Source organism: Drosophila arizonae, chromosome 4 (genome assembly GCF_054131065.1).
Source record: "Drosophila arizonae isolate 15081-1271.41 chromosome 4, UAZ_ARI_1.0, whole genome shotgun sequence".
NCBI classification, from domain to species: domain Eukaryota; kingdom Metazoa; phylum Arthropoda; class Insecta; order Diptera; family Drosophilidae; genus Drosophila; species Drosophila arizonae.
This window is the reverse complement of record NC_142924.1, coordinates 7,352,251-7,370,628: the sequence shown is the minus strand read 5'-3', so window position 1 is coordinate 7,370,628 and position 18,378 is coordinate 7,352,251. Positions and strand designations below refer to the sequence as shown.

Genomic DNA, 18,378 nt, shown 5'->3' with positions numbered 1-18,378 from the left:
CAGCAAATGTTGCTCCGCAAAAAAAAAAACAAAACGCAACAAATAAAAAATTTGAACAAAAATCAAAATATTGTATATGCACACACACATATACACATATATTTGGTATATATACATATATAGTTTGTGCATCACAATTTCAACACTAACCAAAAAAAGACAGGTAAAAACCTAAAACTGTTTGGATTGTTTGCGCAACAGTTGCGCAAACGGCTCTAGGGCGACGGTGCTCTTTCAACTGTGAATCCCTCGCGCGTGCGGCTGCGCTTCACTTCAGTATGCGATTGTTTGATTGGTTTTATTATTTGTTGTTGTTGTAGTAGTTGTAGTTGTAGTTGTTGTTGGGTGCGTTAATGGTAAGAAAACATAAAATTATAAAAAAACCAACCGAATATGGGCAAACCGATATGTAAAGCTAGCAAAGAACTAAAAAGAAAATAAGTGCCAAAGCTTTTGAGTCTGGGTTCGAGGGGAAATCATCAAATTTAAGTACGGGAAAAATCAGCATTTTTAGTTTTTCATATTCATTTTCATTTCATTTCATCTTTTGGAATTGTTGCTGTAGCCTCGAGTTTGCAGAGGTGTGTGTGTGTGCGTGTGCGTGTGTGGGTGGGTGTGCCTAAACATAGCGCGCTGTGCGTGGTGTATTCCAAAAGATTAAAATCGATCTCAGTCAGAGCGATCATTCGCTTGTGCAACTTACAGGACTTGCGATCCGCATGGCGGGTGCGCTTGCGTTCACGTGGCGTGGTCCTTGTGCCGGACGCCTTGGTCGCCGTCTTGACCAGGGACTCGAGTATTTCGTCATCGCCGTCGGTGAACTGCTCCTCGCTCTGTCGGGCAATGGGCGAGCGCAGCTGCTCTGCGCGGCGCCGACGCCAGGTGAGCGTGCCATCCGTCTGATCGGGACTGGGAGTGCCAAGCAGTTGTCTGCAAAGAAGCAGAGAGTCAATAAAAATGTTTCTGTGTGGCTTTGAGCAGCTTGACGTACTTTAGTTCGGCATCAGCCACATCCTCTTTGGTCTTGAACTTGACCATGTCAATGATCAGCTTGCCGCGCGTCTTGTTGCGCTCCCGATGATTGGCCTTCTTCTCCAGCTGCTGCTGCACACGCTCGCGCGTCGTCCGGTACTCCAGCGCGAACTCGGAGAGCGTGCGACAGAATTCGTTCGGCCGCGACTCGGCCACACTGTGCTGCGGCATGCCCAGCCAGAGCAGGAACTTGCGGTAGCGATTCATCACGCGCCGATGCACGGTCTGCAGGCTGATGATGCGCTCGGCGCAGTCGGCCAGGAAGTCCACCAGCTTCTGCTTCAGGGGCGGCGCACAGTCGTGCTTGGCAATGAGCTTGAGGCGGTCCCACGACGCCTTGCACTCGGACTCCAGCTGGGTGAGATTGTGGGCGAGGTCGGCGAAGTCGGCCTTGGAGGCACGCGTAATGGGTCCGATTTCGGAATACAAATCCGTGGTATCGCTATTCGATTCCATGACCATGTGGCAGAGATGGTGCAGCAGCGAATGCTTGTGCACGGTATCCTTCACCTCCGGCACCTTGGCCAGATACTCGATCTGAAAGCCCTTCACCGGCGCCCCGTTCAGGAAGATGCCCACGGAGAGCAGCGTGGCGAGGATGCTGCGAAAGGTGCGATTGTGGCGCAGTATCTCAATGCCTTGCTTGAGATCCATCAGCGGCTCGGCAATCTCTTTCTGCGGATTGAGCATGCGATGAGAACAAGTTTAGTTGGCTGACTCTTTCACCTACCTCGCAGTTGTCAAAGTCCAGGCGGAAGGCCCAGAGCTTCAGGCGTGCGCCCAGCTCTGTGATGGAGGCCAGTGTGAGCAGAAACTGCTCGGCACTGCCCAGGGGCAGTTCCGGATTGGACAGCTGCGCCTCCTGGATCTTGCCGCGCTCCTCGTCCGTGGGCAGCATGTTCAGCAGCTTGTCGATGCCCTCGCGCGTCACCACAGTGGCATCCATCTTCAGAATGGCCGCCTTGATGGCGCGCGGCGGCGGCAGCTTGGTCATCGCAATGTTGATGGCATTCGAGCGCTTGTGGTCCAGCACGATGATCTCCTTGCTCTTGTTCAGCTCCTGTTGCTTCTGCAAGTGCCAAGTCGAATTAGTCAAGAAGCGGGAGAGTGAGAGAGAGAGATAGAGTGGGAGTTTTGTTTATGTTGTAGTGGTTGTAGGGTAGAAGGGGGTGGGAGTGGGGCTTATACGCAATGTATCTAACTGTTAGCAACTAGTGATTCCGACTCCTGTTACTGTGAGTGTACATGTGTCTGTGTGTGTGTGATTGCATGTGTCTGTGTGTGTGTGTAATTAACCAACACCAATGTATGTAAAACATTGAAAAACTAAACTTAAACCGACTGAGAAACAATGAGAAAGAGTAAAACAGAGACAGAGACAGAGTCAGAGTGAGAGTGAGAGAGAGACAGATAGACAAAGAGAGAGCGAGTTAAAGTGTATTAAACATATTATTTGCACTCACCTCCTATAGAACATTTATTTGATACATATATATATATATAAATATATATTTATTGATATTGAGAAATTGATTTTGATATAGATTCGATTTTAGCACAACATTTATGTTTTTTGTAGATATATCCGCATAACAGAGACCGTTGACATATAGAATTAATATTATTGCAAACATGTCCAGAGATAAAAGGGGAAAATAAAACAAATATCATTCGCAAAGAGTTTTCTTTTTGGGTTATGCAACAGTTTAGACTAAAATAATAGCTAAGAGACTTATTAAATGTCATTTTCATCGATGGCAGCCAGTAGCTGCCTGGGAATACCCCTAATATGAATCAAATGTGTATCTCAAATACGCACCTTGGTCATCAAGTCTTTGGCGCGCGACTCGAACAAGTGCTCCAGCTTCTGGGTGTCCACATTCGCACTGGGCAGCTCGTCCCAGATGGTTTTGCCAATCACCTGGGGAATCATGTCCTCGCGCACTTCCTTCCAGAAGAGCTTGACCTGAAAGGCGGACAAAGTTAGCCTTGAATATGCCTTGTTATTGGTCTCTCTACCCACCGTCTTCTTGTTCTTCTTGATGGTATTGTTGCCATTGGCCAGCTCGCCGTTGATCGAGCCATTCAGCGAGCTATTCACGCTGTTCGTCAGGCTGCTCGCCCCGTAGCCCGCATAGCTGAACATGGGCGGCGGCATCAGGCAGGGCGGCATCATGGGCGGCGGCATCACCATGCCTCCACCCAGCGGCGGCGGTGGTGGCGGTATGCCGGCGCCAAGGCCACGCGGCGCCAGCACATCCTTCTCATCATCCGAGTGCAGATCAGTAAAGTCCAGATCACATAGGTTCAATGGTCGCGTCATGTTGCGCACCAACTCCTCCCAGTGCAGCTCATTCTCCGATTTCTTCGGCTCAGCCTTTTTCAGTTCCTGGTCGACGCTCGATGAGCTGTCATCGGATTAGAGATAATACAAAGTACCACAATTATTGCACTGCCGGTCAACTGAGCTGTACTCTGCGGCGCTTTTACGATCGTTCGATTGCAATGAGCGCACCATAAAAGTAGTCTTATCAACTTTTGGCCTGGTAGCAAGATAGCAAGACCCCAAACCGTGGCAAAAAAAAAAAAAAGTAAAACGAAAGAGAAGCAACATACAAAAAACTTTCTAGATTGGATGATCCCCTAGATATAGCATAATATTTCAGCTATACTTTTGCAGAAATGGCTAACACTTGCCAAGCGAATAAAAGTCATTAATGAAGGAAACGAAAAGCCATAACTCTGTGATCTTTTTATTGTGCTGCCACAGTTATTTGGTTTTACTGCTTTTATAATTGATAAGATTTACTTATATTGCCCGAGCTGGCTATAAAAAGCGCCATTTGAGCAACACAAATCATAGTCTATCATTAAATCCCGACCAAAATGGATGTAAGTTGTGCAATGCGCTCCCTATAGGTAGCATCGGCTAATCTAAGAACTTTTATTGCCCTGCAGTTCGAGACGATTTGCGAAAAGTCCAAGGCCTTCAGCAGCAAGCCACCACCAGAGGTCTACCTGGAGTTCTATGGACTCTACAAGCAGGTCCACTCCGGCGACGTGAACATCGAGAAGCCCGCCGATGCCGAGGGTGCGGCCAAATACGAGGCCTGGCTGAGCCGCAAGGGCATGTCCACAGAGGCCGCCAAGGCTGCCTACATCGCGCTCTATGAGAAGTACGCCCCCATCTATACATAAGCTCGGTTAATACTCTGTTAATTGCATTTTGGCATAATAAAAGAAACTAAAGAAGAAATGGCCCAGGCAACGATCTACTGCTTGCTCTCGCTGCTTAGTCAGCCCTCCAAGTGGGAAGACCTTTGATGTATTCGATTTAATAATTAGCAATTAAAGTTTTATGCGGCACACAGTGTGCCGACTCTGGTAACTGGCGCTTATCACACATGTCGATATCTAAAAACGGCTTCTAATGTCATAAATCGCTATCAGCTGCCCGGGTCTAGTATAAATAGACTCCGCAGAGTCGCAGTTGGCACTCATTAGCAGCCGCAGCATAAGACATAATGGATGTGAGTATACAGCAGCAGTTGTCATTTGATTCTGATTCTATACGGCAACTGTAAATCTATCTATCTCGACAGTTCAACACCGCCGCCGAGAAAGCCAAGGCATTCACCAAGAGCCCCACCAACGACGAGTTCCTGGAGTTCTACGGCCTCTACAAGCAGGCCACAGTCGGCGACAATACCACGCCGGAGCCCGGCGCACTGGATGTGAAGGCCAAGGCCAAGTGGAACGCATGGACCAAGAACAAGGGCTTGTCCCAGGATGCGGCCAAGGCGGCCTACGTTGCCACCTATGAGAAATATGCACCCAAATACGCTTAAATCTATTTACCGGTTGGACTTAAATAAATGATAAATTGATAAATTGATAAAAAGGAAAAGAACAAAACTAATTTCTCAAGAGCTCTCAACTTTCTAGATTCCGATAGACATTTTGTGATATCAACAAGTCCAAATTTGGGCTGGCCTTTAAACTAAGAGATTATGCAACTTTTACTGATAGTCCGCCGCTGATAAGATATATATCGAATGGAATATTATTATATTGATTGAGAGTTGCTCACCGTGAAATTTCACCTTTGCTCTTGCTCTTGGCAAGCCCCTCTTTGGCTTTCGAAATCAGACCAGACATGTCGCCCACAATGGCGCGGCTGCCTGGCTCCTGTGTGGGGCTCGTGGGCAGATTGCATAGTTTCTGTGTCAGATCTTTGACGGTGTGATCACGTTTCAGCTGCATTAGCATTTCCTTGTCTTCCAGATCTGTGGAAAAGCGAAATTGAAATAAATAAAATTCAGTTAGAAATTCGGTACAAAAAGCTGCCCCGAGGCATGCACAGCAGCAAATGCAATATTCGATTTATTTGCAGCGCTCGAAAGTATGCAACATATTTTATATAGAATGTGAGAAGCGCTGGCTTTTTGTGGCTCTGAAAAGTATGCTACAATTTTTTTAGTTCAAATAGAAGCTGCACCTACCTGTTGCTTCCATGGCTGTTGGAGGCTCTTGGTTAGTACTGGTTAGGGTTCTAGTTGCATTTGCATTGGTGGCTATGGGTATGTGCCACCAGCCAGGTGGTGGTGGTGGTGGAGGCGGCGGCGGAGGCGGTGGTGGCGCCACTCCCGCTGGCTTGTGTATGGGACTCAGCGGTTCGGGCGGAGGCAAAGCATCCGCCTTCAGCGGCGTTGAGCTGTCGGGCACAAACTCGAAGCCGTTGCCATTCAGTGACTTCTCCTGGACTGGGTGGTGGGCCAGATGCTTGGGCGATTGGCTGAGCTGTGTGTAATAGTTGTTCAGTCGATTGGCATCGTTCTCATACTTTTTGTAGGCACTGTCCGTCTGCTGTATGTTCTTCATGATGCCGTTGATCACAGTTGCGTTGCGCTCCCGAAAGAGATTCTTTTTGGTAAGGAACTCATTCTGGTTGTTCATATTGTTGTTGGCCTTGTCGAAGCTGTTGTTGATGATCGAGATGCTCTGGCTGCCACTTAGCAGCTGCTTCGTGGGACTCAGCAGCAAGCTGTTGTTGGGCGTGTCAATGTGGATGTTGTGGGTGTGATGGCCATTGCTATTGCTATTGTTGTTGATGTTGTTGTTGCTGTTGTTGTTAATGTGGTTGCTGCTGCTGTTGTTGTTGTTGTTGATGTTGCTGTTGTTGTTGCAGGGCGTGGGCGACTGTGGAGCCACTGGCAGCTCAGATTGCAGCGATTGCGGCGGACTGTCGCCGCTTTGTATGGTTGCAGGAATGGCGGTTACAATTTGGCCTTGGCATATGACAATTGTGGGTGACATATTTGGTTAGCGGGTGACAATGAGGCAGACAGACAGATATACACAGCGATTAGCATGGAGAGAGAATCATAGTTAGTTTCGGTTTTAAAGCAGCAGCGCCAGCAGTAAGCGATTCGCATGTGGAGCTAACCCACCAAGCACTTACCATAGCTTTCGCGCAGCTCACGTGCCGCAAAGATGCCATTGGCTGCCGCCTCCTCCTGCTCCTTGAGGAAGCTCTTGTGCCGCTCGGCGCGCTCACGGCGACGCCGCAGACCAGGTGTGACACCAGCGCCATCACGTGCTGGAAATGGATCACAATTAGTTATATTTTAATGGGGTTATAGATCATACGAGCCTACGTTTCTTCTCCTGAAATATGCCATTGCTAAACTCTGTAGAATTTGTCGACCCAGAGCTATCGTCCTCATCGACCGTCGCCTGCGTGGGTGTCATGCGCAGCACCTGTGTGGGCAGCACCTTGGTCAGGGGCGCCGGACTGTTGTCTGTGCTGTGGCGACGCGATTTGCGTCGCTCCGTGGTGCTGGCGCCCGGACGATAGCGCTGAGTCTTGCGCATTGAGTTCTGCGGCAAGCGCTGACCATCCGATTCGCCATCCTCGAATCTGTTAAGCAAATTTAGCAATCAGTTAAATATATAAATCCATAATATATCTATGTTATAGGCCTACTTCAACACCGCCTCGTACAGCTGCAGTTGATCCAGCAGATCCAGATCTGTGCCTGGCTTGGACATATAGCGCTGTATAACCGTCTCCATGCCCTGCTGCTCCAGCAGATCACTCTCATCATAGAAACTATCCTGATCTGTCAGACCGGCCAGTGTCTTATTTATCAACGATGTGGCATAGATCACTAGCTCTGCATCCGCATTATCATAGTCCTTAAGCAGTCTGTGAAGAGCGAGCACATCAAGTGTGAGTGATCTAAATCTAAACGAGCAACGATCGACGGCGATCGCTTACCTCATTATATTGGCCCATGGCAAAGTGCCTTGAGCGGCGTCCACTGCATGAATGGCGCTCACTAACACATAGCAATTGGTCTCGGCATACTCCACAAACACGAGCAACAGCTTGAGCGCCGTCTTAACCACTGAACGGTAATTGGAGGCGATCAATGAGTAGAGCCACTCCATGGTGGGCTGATGCTTCATAACGCCATTCATGCCATCCACATAGAGCATGACCTGTCGCATTGAAAAGACAATGATTAGCTTTGAGTGGTAAGTGCTGATCAATGATCAGTGATCGGTGATCGGTGATCGGTGATCGGTGATCGGAGAAGAGTGAGCAGTGAATCAGAAATCCGGTGATCGGTGATCGTCGCTTGCTTACCTGGCCTAGGGCACGCAGTATATAGTTCTGATAGTTTTGATCCGCGCAATTGCCGACGCGCACGAGGCAATTGAGACCGCCCAGTGCGACAAAGGCATGCACCAGATCCTTATCCTCCTGGAACACCTGCTTGAGCGAGAACAGAGCACGTCGCAGATCGCTGCCCTCCGATGATAGAAGTTTCTCTGCAAGAGTCCGGGTCAATGAGGCGTATACACAACACAATTTTGAACCAGCCAACTTACCTATAATCGCATGAACGCGAACGCTCAGCTGTGTGCGAATAACCAAAGAATTTTTGCGACTGCAAAAGAGAAAGAGAGAGACAGAGAGGTAGACAGAGTTAGAGCGAGGTAGTGGAACAAAAATTGATATTAATTTTGTATGTAATTTCATTAGCAATGGCAGCAAGACAAAGACACGGGCAAAAAGAAAACTAAAAGTAAAACACAATGGGTTAGCACCGTGTGGTGGTTCATTGACCAGTTAAGAACATTGATTACCCGCTGTTTGCTGCCCAGTTGTTGGCCATAATAAAAGTAATAACAAACGACGCAGATAATTGAAAATGGACTATGAAGCATCTGGGGAACGAACGTAGCCGCCAATAAGTCGAGCCAAGAATTCATAATGAAATGTGGTCTCGACTCTGCTCGACTCGACTCGGTGCGAGACTCTAGACTCGACTCAGAATGCATACACACACAGGTGTGGCATGTGGCTGTGTGCATGTGTGTGTGTGTGTCTCAGTGTTACTCAAGTGTCTTTGGCTGTGGACTCAGTTGCAGATTGACAAGCCAACAACAAGCCATCGACCCATGCGGGCCCCGTGCCTGCTGCGGAATTTTGATGCGTAGTGAAGCGAATGATTTGCATGCGAGCGCGCTTCCATGACTAATACGATAAGCATGATTAGTGGCCAGACCCAACCAGATTCACCACCACCATCTCCTCCTCCTCCTCCTCCTCCTCCGCCTAGAACACACACTCATTGGCGCCATCAACTGGAGTGCTGGAACGCTAACTGCCCCGGCGACATATACATTATAATTTTATAATGCTCAAGGATCTGGCCAGGCAGCCAGTGAAAGTCAGAAATAGACACACGACACTACAAACTAACTGCCCTCCCATCGCTGCCTCGCTCCCCTCGCCCGCCGACAGGTTCTCTGTGCACGCCTTGCTTATATTAATCCCATTATTTGAGCTCTGCCTGACTTGGCATCATGGCCAAAGAGCAGCTGGCTCCCAGCTAACAGCTACCGAGCTTGGCCCATGGCCTGACGCGTTCGTCAGTTACTTTGGATCGCTGATCGTGGAGCTGACATCACGTTCCTTGCTGGGCAACCAAAACAAAATAAATATAAAGAAACGACATACTCTAATGTATAGACGGGGCATAGCCGAATATGTGGATCAGCATAAGAGCTGTTAGATATATTTTACATGATAATACTTTTAAAGTATAGAGATATGCATTGATTGGTAAATATGGGATATGGGAATATATTACAAATTTTCGACGTTTGGAGAAACTAAATGTCAATAAAAAATTAAATATAATTTTTGTATTGTCTTAAATGTATGTAGAGGCTAAAAATAAAATCTAAATCAATAAATAAAAAAAAAAAAATGGTATAATTGCATTTTTTTATGTCTCATTACTAAGGGATAACATAAAGTTGAGTTTATGAAAATAGTTTTTTAGTTTTTATATTTATTTTACGCCTCTATCTACATCTATATTGTTTTAATGACTATATAAAGCTCATAAATTATTGCTACCTATGCAATCTTTAACTTTAAAAGAAATAGTTCCAATTTATATCTATATTAAGTAACAATTATAATAAATGCAAATATTGCTGCTTCCCTCATTTGATAGACTCACAGTAATTCGATTAACTCTTGCATTATTAATATTCTAAGTAATCGATATATCGCTTCCTCCATCTCCCATTCATTTGCTATTATATACACTTATATTTCCCGTTTCAATTTCTATGCAAACCGTTAGCTGTGTATGTGTGTGTGTAATCGACAGTCGCTTTCCTCAAATCCTATTAGAAGTCATCTTATTTCCATTTCCTTTCACATAACGTTCTCCTAAAGACTTCCATTTTCTATTCATATTCACTCTCACGGCTCTGCACTCATTCTAATTCCTGTCTATGACATAATAAACATAAAAAACTTGATGTCTGCGAATGGTTCATAATCAGTTAAGAGCGTGTGTCTGCTGCCCACTGCAGTTGGCTGCATGCCACTAGAGATCATGCCGTGCATACCAAACTGACGGGCTAGACCAGAATCAGGTCCGATCTCACTTATGGGAATTATGAGCTGTATACACGACTGTCTATATATATATATATATATATGTATATATTTATATCTGTGCAACTGAGCCAAAATATGACGGCCTACGTTTATGCACTTAAGCCTTTTGTTGCTGCAATGCAAATGAGTTGCAGCCGAAATAAAACGAGAGAAATACGAATGAAATCGCAACAAGTTGCACGTACGTGAGATGTTGACGATGTGCCGCTGTGGCTGTGGCAAATGCAAATGCCTCATGTCTGGCAGCGTGAGCAACTGTGCAAGTGGCAGGCATTTGGCCAGGTAGTCAAGCTAAGCTGTTAGCCAGGTAGTCGGCCGACGCGCTGTTTCCTGTGCCACAGATAGCGACATTTTTTATGGCCAGAGCCTGACAGCCGCCAACCGCCAACCGCCAATATCTTTATTAGCGAATGGGAAAAGGCGGCCGCCTAGGTGTGCAAGCATATGTGTGAGTGTGTGTGTGTGTGGTGAAAGGCTCACAAGTGCCACATGCCACCCACGAGCAGCTGCCCCAGAAACCCAGAGCCACAGCCTAAGCCTGAGCCATAACCAGAGCCGCAGCCAGAGCTTTCCCGTTTAAATGGGTTCAAGGTAAGCGCGTGCCGTACGAAAAAAAAAGGGAAAATCGCCTTTAGAGCATATATCAAAAGGCAGCTTTGGCCAATTAAAGGTGTGTGGGTGCACTCAGGTGTGTGCTGGATTAGAGGCTGTGGGCGTCTGTCTGCTTACCTGGCTTGTAGCCCCTCAATTTCCTCGCTCTGCTCAGCCAGCGATGATTCCAGATCCAGATAAGCGCCAAAGTCGCCATCCTTGTACACCTGAATAGCTGCGTCATCAATCTGCAAGTAGACGAAGAAGCAGAAGAAAGGCAGATTGTAAACGAAAGAAGACGAAAAACAGAAATCAAATAAAACACTGTTCAGGCAATTATAATTAAAGCAAAAGTAAGTAAGACTACCGAGCTACGCAGTAAAAGTTGTTTATGGCCCGGACTTTGGGGCTGGGGCAACAAAAGAGAAAGATGCAGATGCCACAGCGGGGCATAGAACATTTTTGTGAGTGACGGTTGCATTGAAAGTTGGCAGACATGATTGCCGCAAAGAAGCTGCAGCAGCAGCTGATGATGATGATGATGATGATGTTGTTGCTGCTGATGATGTTGTCGTCTGCTTCGACTGCTGGTCACCTACTTTTCACCGGGCTGCTTTCAGTTTTCAAGCCGTTGATTGCCATGGCCAAGCGCTTGATTGATCAAATCTTGAGCTCAGCGCCGACTTGGTTGGGTTCAGCTCCTGCTGCGTTCCACGCACACCAACTGCTATCTGTCCGTCTCTGTCCGTCTCTCGTCTGTGTTTACGTTTCTTTTTATTGGCGCATTGAAAGTAATTATTTGTGCATTTACAGAACAATTACCGGACAACATGGAATTATGTGTGTCGGCGCTTGCTTAATGTGTGAAAATGAAAGAAGAAATATAAGAAAATGCAGTCGCAGCAACAGCAGCAGAAGCTAAAGAAATCATTTGGCCAGCGCTCATCCGGGTAAAGATTACACATACGCCCCGTTTGTAGCCATGGCACGCCCAGACCAAAAGGGAATTAACGCTGCAGAGGAGTAGCCACAATCGTAGCTTGAGCTGCTCCCAAGTCTGGCCAGACACACCCCCAACAATAGCAACAGAAACAGCAACAACAATAGCAACAACAACAACAAGGAGAGCAACAGCCACATCGCGTGCCCCAAGGTTCTTGTCTTTCATAACTTTTGACGCTGCACCCAGAGGCCATTTGGCAAATTAAAAGCTGCCAGCCAATGCATGGCCATTGACTCTTTGTGTAGGGCGAGCCCCAAAAAGAATAGAATAAAGAATAGAAACTATTTGAGTTCTTTTCCTCAACACATGCAGGCAACAGGAAAACTATGAGCTAGAAATAGAGAACTGGGCATGGAATATGACAGCAGGGCATGTAGAATAAGAGAGTCCGATATGGTTACGCCAATAGTTCATTGTTGAGTGGAGTAGTAAATAGTTAAGGTATATTTGACTAAATATAATATAGGGATATTTGAGAGTAGCTTTAAGATCGACGTAGCAATAGTAGTGTAATTCATCACAGAGAAAATATAAAATAGTATATGGGGAAGCGTCTACTCAAATTAGAAAATCAAAGAAATTCATTGAGTTTTCCATATACAATCAATTTAATAAACTAAAAAAAAAAAAAAATGAATTTATATATATTATATTATATTCTATTAAATATTTAAAGAATACCAAGAAATTCAGAAAATTCTTCGAAGTAAAATCTCTAATGAACTGCAGCACTTTATAGTAGTAAAGAATTTCGTCTGATAATATAAAGAATGCTATGAGCGAATGTCGGAGCAAAGACATAACATAAATACTAGAGTTTAGCATAGTATATCAGGTATAGTAGTATATATAATAGTGCATTGTATTAAACTATCTAGTATATCATATCATATTCTTCTGATCAGTACTTAACCCAACAACAACAACACTCAAAATGTATTTCAAGAGTCAAGCATCTAAAAATACTTTATCAATGGTAAACTTTAGCTTCCAGCTAACATACTACATTGGCATACTGCAGCTGACTAATAACAATAATTCTCATAGTTTAGTCACACGCTCAGCTTAGCTCTGGGATGAGTCGATCGCACAGGTAAACAATATGATTTCAAATAGCAGGGAATCAAACGTCTGAGAAGTAGAACCATGCCGTCTGGCTGAGAGCTTCGTCATATGGAGCCGGCTCCCTGCTTATCTCTCGAATTGCTCTATATACGAGTATATCAAATTTTGCATGATGTCAATGAGGAAAATGTTATTTTTTAGACTGAATGACGATGCGGCAGAGCCTGAATCAACCGAAATAATATGGAACATTGGTGATTCTCTTTATGGAATAGCTAATGCGCGATATTTATTGAAATTATGTGTGACAAACAATTTCCTATGGACTTTTATGTAAGCGTTCGCATTAGGTTTAGAGCTCGCCGGCAATCAAAAGCGAGCCAAGTGTTTGCCTACAAAAGAAATCGTAAATAGCCCCAGGTAACGCCGGCTGTTGACCAAAAACTATATCGACTCGTTTGTAATATTTATTTTCATAAATTTTTATTATTTATATTTATTTATTCATATTTTGTTTTTTATTTTTACATGCGAGTATTCATTCACAGCTCTATGCAAATTTTATAGTTTTTTTTGCTTTGTCGCTGTTGATTTTTGAGTGAAGCATGACAAGATTTTTAATCAAATTGAATTTCGCATTGGTCTTTGATATTTTTTTGTGTTACCCATTCAAGCGAGTGCCACACACATAAAATTCGGCTATTGACACAGTTAAGGCAAACGAGCATAATTATTTTTTTGGTAGGGAGAAAATGTGAGCCTAAAAATTAAAAAACTACTATGCCTAGGCAAACAAACTGGGAATAATATTTATTTGGCATGGTAATAAAATGCTAAAGAAAATAAATAGTAAAAGTAAGTGAAAACTAATTAGAAATTAAATTTTACAGATAAATTAAAAATAAAAAACAAATTGAAGGGAAATAGGAAAATGATTTACAAAATTATATTTCATAAAAAAAAAGATTTATAAATAAGAATATATATAATATTAATAGTTTTAAAAAATATATTTAAAAAATAAATAAATAGAAAAAGGGATTTGAAAATAATATAAACTATAGATACATATATTCAAAGCTTATTCAATCTAAATACCAATAAAAAACTTAGCCATCATATATGACATATTAGTTAACCATATAGGCTAATGAAAACTATAAAATAAATTGACTCCAGGGTTTATTTGACAGATGCATTTTTTTCTTTTATAAGGCAAATTCCTTGTGTTCGCCTCTGGGAAACGTGATCTTGATGAATGGCTCACACTTTTGCTTTCCAATCAATGGCCCCGCTGCCCAAGGGTTAATTGACCCCACCGACTGACCACAAAGTGTGGCATGCTAATTGAGGTTGAAAACCTTCCTCAACAAAAAAGAAAAAAATAAAAACCAAAACAAAAACTTCAAAAGTTTCGCCAATCTATGCAAATGACTTAAGCAAATAGAAAATGATGCGTCAGCTGGCAGTGCGTATGCTTAATATATGTATTAATATTTATATTAATATGTATATGTGCTTATATGGTATATATATTTAGATATTTAGTTGTATGGAACTTTGATTTCACAATTGCAAGCAACGTAAATTAAATTAATATTGATTTTAAATGTGAGAATGACATAGGTAAATGACGCAATACTCAAATGCTATACAGATGAGATATACACGATATACTATATACTGTATACACTTTATATATATACAGATATATGTTCTAGACTAGGGCCAACACTTTGCCTTTTGTTACTGTTTACTGGGCCATAGACAAATCGCGTTGTTTCACCTTAAATTTATTTGTTTCGTTCCATTTGATTTTATTTCGTACATGTATATATGTATATTTGTATTTAAAATTGATTGGCACACACACTTTTTAAGCTTATCTAAAAAAAAATGAGGTGACGTGCAAAAATAAGCACCGCAACAACAAAAACAATTGGCAAAAAAGAGAGCGGGAGAGAATGAATAAAAACTGAAATAAAAAAGTAAAAAAAATTAAAAAAAAAAAAAAACAAGAAAAACCGCTGCGCCGATTGACCGCAACGAAAACTGATTATTTATATTATTTTGTATTTATTTATTTATTTTTCGTATTTTTAGATGTAGTTTGTAGAATGGAGAATCGGACATGACATCACCCAAAAGATTAGAAATCAGCAATTGAGAGGCGAAAATTTATGAACCCATTGTAATGCGCTAAATTTAACAAGTTGCAAGCGAAGTCTCCCTCTACATACATACATATGGCTCACTCCCTCTGCCGCTACCGCTGCCTCTACCGGGCACTGCGACGGCCTCTCGTAGCCCTGGCTCTCTGCTTTGGTGTTCGAGTCTAGTCGCTGACTAATTGGACAAATGGCATTCACAGCTGCCGCGCCTGCCACATAAATCTGCCTACGACAACATCCTGAGCCAAGAGCAAACAGCGAACTGCAAAGGCAAGATAGCCCAGACTGCTCAAGCTCGAGGAAGTCCTCGACTAGGAAGTATCCTCTAGCCAGTGGTTCACTAAGCTAAGCAAGTTGTGAATACATTGAATATTTTTACGATATTTATTAGCATATACAAAAGCCCATATACCCGCCTCAGTTACTACCAATAGTTACAGGGTATTTATGGAGAAAAAAAGAGAACGAGAACGTTGCATTTCCTTTTGCGATTTGCTCATTAGAATTTATTGCTGCCGCTTGTCAAGATTTACGTATCCTTACCACAGCGCTCCACATGACAGATGACAGGCAATGGCAATGGGGTTGCATGTGGCATGCTGCTAGCTGCAAGCTGCATGCTGCTCGCTGCTTGCCTTTTGCAAATTAGTCAAAGTCAAAGATCGGCGGTACGAACAATGCCTCGACTTAGATAATTGCTGACCAAGGCTTTCACAATGCCAATGAAAAGTGCTGCAAGTTGTTTTTATCCCTCTGCGCTTTTTATTTTGCTCTGTGCCCCAACTTCCTATTAGCTGCAACAGATTGTGCGATAGCAATAAGTTAGCCGCAGGCCCACAATGCCGGCTGCATTGGCCCCATCTTCAGAGCCAAGCCTGTCCATTGGCCATTGTCTCTGACGCTGACGCCGAAGTTGAAGCTGACGTGAAGTGCAGTTTCAGTCTTAGCCTCAGTCTTAGCCACAGCTTCAGCTTCAACCTCAACTCAGCTCAGCTGCTTGCAATGCATCATTTGTTAAATATTAAGAACAATAAAATATAATAAGTGGCAGCTAGAACTGCAGCATATCGTTCACTGAACTAGAGTCTTGGGCAAACCAACTTGATATACCCTGTAATCTAGGCATAGGTATTGTTAAAGTTAGTCACATTTAAACTTTCAGTTAGAGCAATGACTATATATTCGAGAAACTTTTCCGGGAATTCTTACTACTCTCCACTGTCTTTTCCTATTATCTCATCTTTAGTATTTGTTCATCTGTCATGTGTCAGACATTGTTTATACTTATCAATTATTGCTATGTAAATAGATCAGCTGTTACTCTGAAAACTTATTCATTATGGTTTTTCCATCACATGGAAACGAGTACACTGAGCGCAAATAGTGTTGCTTTTGACCTTCAAAATCGTTGTCATTTATATTTTTAGCTAAATTTTAAACTATTGTTTATGTTCATATGATGTAGTTCTTTGATCTTTGCTTTTCATGCGAAATTTATGACTTTGAACTTGTGTTTTATGCAAAATTTAAACTCACATAATATATATACATTAATATTTATATCTAATATAATCGACAAATGCGCTCAGACAAGCTATGTAAATTGTGTGGTCTGGGAAGCAAAATAGGCGAAACAAAAATTTATAAAACAAAGGGAAGTCTAAGAAATACTGACTTTAAAAAGTCGGCACACATAAGAAATATTTATAAACTTATCGGATTAAGTATGGCATTTATATATACTGAATAATACTCATAAAAATATTTATATTTTATAACTAAATTATTTTAAATTATTTTTTTCTCATATATTTTTATTTAATTTATTTTTTAATCAACGTTCATTTACTTTTCCCAATAACTAGTGTTGCATATCATATCCAGTTTTAGACTAGTAGTCGAAATAAACGATAAACGCAATCTAGTCTTATAACAGTATATAAAAGACCTTCTACAGCGCCACAAATAAGAAAAGAAAATAAAAAAAAAAAAACCAGAAACTATGCAAAAAATTTAATCTCTATAAGCTCTATACATTTATACTATATATCTGTAGATAAGCTCTAGGCATGTGTCTCATAAGTAGCTATTAAAAAAAGTATATAAAAAACAAAGTATTGTTCCCTCGAAGTCGAAGTCGAAAAGAAAAAAATAAGTAAAGTCAAATAGCGTTTAAGCTAACTCAAAACAAAAGAGAAACGTGGAAGATGCAGATAAGATAAATCAAGCAGAGTACTTTTTTTTTTGGTGTGTTTTGCTTTGTTTTGCAGTCTTACTAAGTATGTGTGTAATGGGATATTTGCTGGAATAATGGGAAATTTTTGGTTGATTGTTTATTGTGATCCTTACGCTTTGCGGTGCATTGAGCAGCCTCAAGATGGTGGCCAGCTGCGTTGAGAGGGGCATGGTGGTGGCGAAGGCATACGTCGGGGCACGCACTGGTATCGGGAAGGCGGTGGTTGCCGACAGCGGATCGCTGTCCAGCAGATACTGCACACGAAGGGTGATTAGTTCGTCGGGTTCCATTTTCACAATCATTTTGCGGCACGAAAATGTTCAACTGAGATTTATCAGCTCTTAGTACTTTCTGCTCTCTCGCTCTCTCTCTCTTTGGGCAAATGCGATACGTTGCTGATTTGACTTTAAATATTCACAGTTATTCACATTTTCACTGAGTTGTTTTTTTTTTTTTTTTGATTTTTTTTTTTTTTTTTAGTATTTTTTTAGTTATATTCAGCTGGAATGAACATTTCACATTTTGATTTGTTTGCTTGCAATTTATTTTAATTTTGATTTTGATGTCTGTGCAGACCAAAATGGAATTTATAAATCCGTTGCATAATTGTCGTTCTCACTCACTCACACACACGCACATTGCGCAATCTTATGCTAAACGCTGCAAATTGCTGGCTCCAGCCACGCCCACTTCTCACACAACAACTAATCGTAATATACACACATGTGGCATATATAATTGCTATGCGAACCGGATCGCTCTCTGTAAATATTTGCCTTGATTTCTGGTTCGCTTTTGCTCTACTACTCCTCCTCCCCCTCCTCCACCATCGCCTTCAGCGACGACTAACGGTTGTGTAACTTTCAATTCAATGTCAGTTAACAGCCTCGCCTGTTGCTGTTCGCCAAACAAACCCCACTTCCCCGTTCACTCTACAACGACCTCTACCTCTCCCAATCCTGCTCTTATACATTCAGCTGGCATAGCCCATTGGCTTCCAATCAAAATCAAAAGCAAATCAAAAACAGAAAAGAAAGAAGAAGAAAAATACCAAAAACATGACAAAGAGAAAAGAGCAGAAGCAGACAAAAGTCAGCGGCTTGAAGCGCTCTTCATGTACCGCTAAATGGCTGTCGGAATGTGCGTAAGTTGTTTATGCAAATGTACTAGTTGCTCTTGCTCTTGCTCTTGCTCTTCTTCTTGTTGTTGCCTTTGCTGTTGTTGCTGTTGTTGGTCTTTCGTTATGTATTGTAGTCTGGCTTTGAATTGGTGTTGCTGCTCGTCTGTG

The 18,378-nt window shown here is 42.7% G+C and overlaps 3 protein-coding genes across 10 annotated transcripts in view; 2 read left to right on the top strand and 1 right to left on the bottom strand.

Annotated features, from left to right (window-relative positions):
* The window catches only part of Fhos (Formin homology 2 domain containing), a 45,992-nt gene that overhangs the window by 878 nt on the left and 26,736 nt on the right, over window positions 1–18,378 (bottom strand). Inside the window, exons 2-17 of one of the 8 annotated variants that reach the window (XR_016270093.1) lie at window positions 17,204–17,591; window positions 10,754–10,863; window positions 7,930–7,988; window positions 7,685–7,869; window positions 7,313–7,536; window positions 7,019–7,240; window positions 6,690–6,952; window positions 6,494–6,631; window positions 5,535–6,320; window positions 5,123–5,318; window positions 3,056–3,440; window positions 2,852–2,998; window positions 1,763–2,101; window positions 992–1,707; window positions 704–930; window positions 151–271 (exon numbers count right to left, since the gene is read on the bottom strand). Coding sequence is in view for 6 of the 8 variants with exons in the window: in XM_089468998.1 (XP_089325124.1) it covers window positions 704–930; window positions 992–1,707; window positions 1,763–2,101; window positions 2,852–2,998; window positions 3,056–3,440; window positions 5,123–5,318; window positions 5,535–6,320; window positions 6,494–6,631; window positions 6,690–6,952; window positions 7,019–7,240; window positions 7,313–7,536; window positions 7,685–7,869; window positions 7,930–7,988; window positions 10,754–10,863; window positions 17,204–17,392 (4,186 nt within the window). In the remaining 2 variants the exon portion in view is untranslated. The other 7 variants (XR_001915817.2, XM_018006603.2, XM_089468998.1 and 4 more) reach the window with 7 other exon arrangements.
* Acbp5 (Acyl-CoA binding protein 5) lies at window positions 3,799–4,288 on the top strand. Its single transcript, XM_018006639.2, has 2 exons — window positions 3,799–3,924; window positions 3,991–4,288. The coding sequence occupies exons 1-2, from the start codon at window positions 3,919–3,921 to the stop codon at window positions 4,228–4,230; spliced, it is 246 nt and encodes an 81-aa protein (XP_017862128.1). The 5' UTR covers window positions 3,799–3,918; the 3' UTR covers window positions 4,231–4,288.
* Window positions 4,415–4,947, top strand: LOC108613281 (acyl-CoA-binding protein homolog). The gene is made up of 2 exons (XM_018006638.2): window positions 4,415–4,562; window positions 4,635–4,947. Exons 1-2 carry the CDS (start codon window positions 4,557–4,559, stop codon window positions 4,878–4,880), a joined length of 252 nt encoding a protein of 83 aa, XP_017862127.1. The 5' UTR covers window positions 4,415–4,556; the 3' UTR covers window positions 4,881–4,947.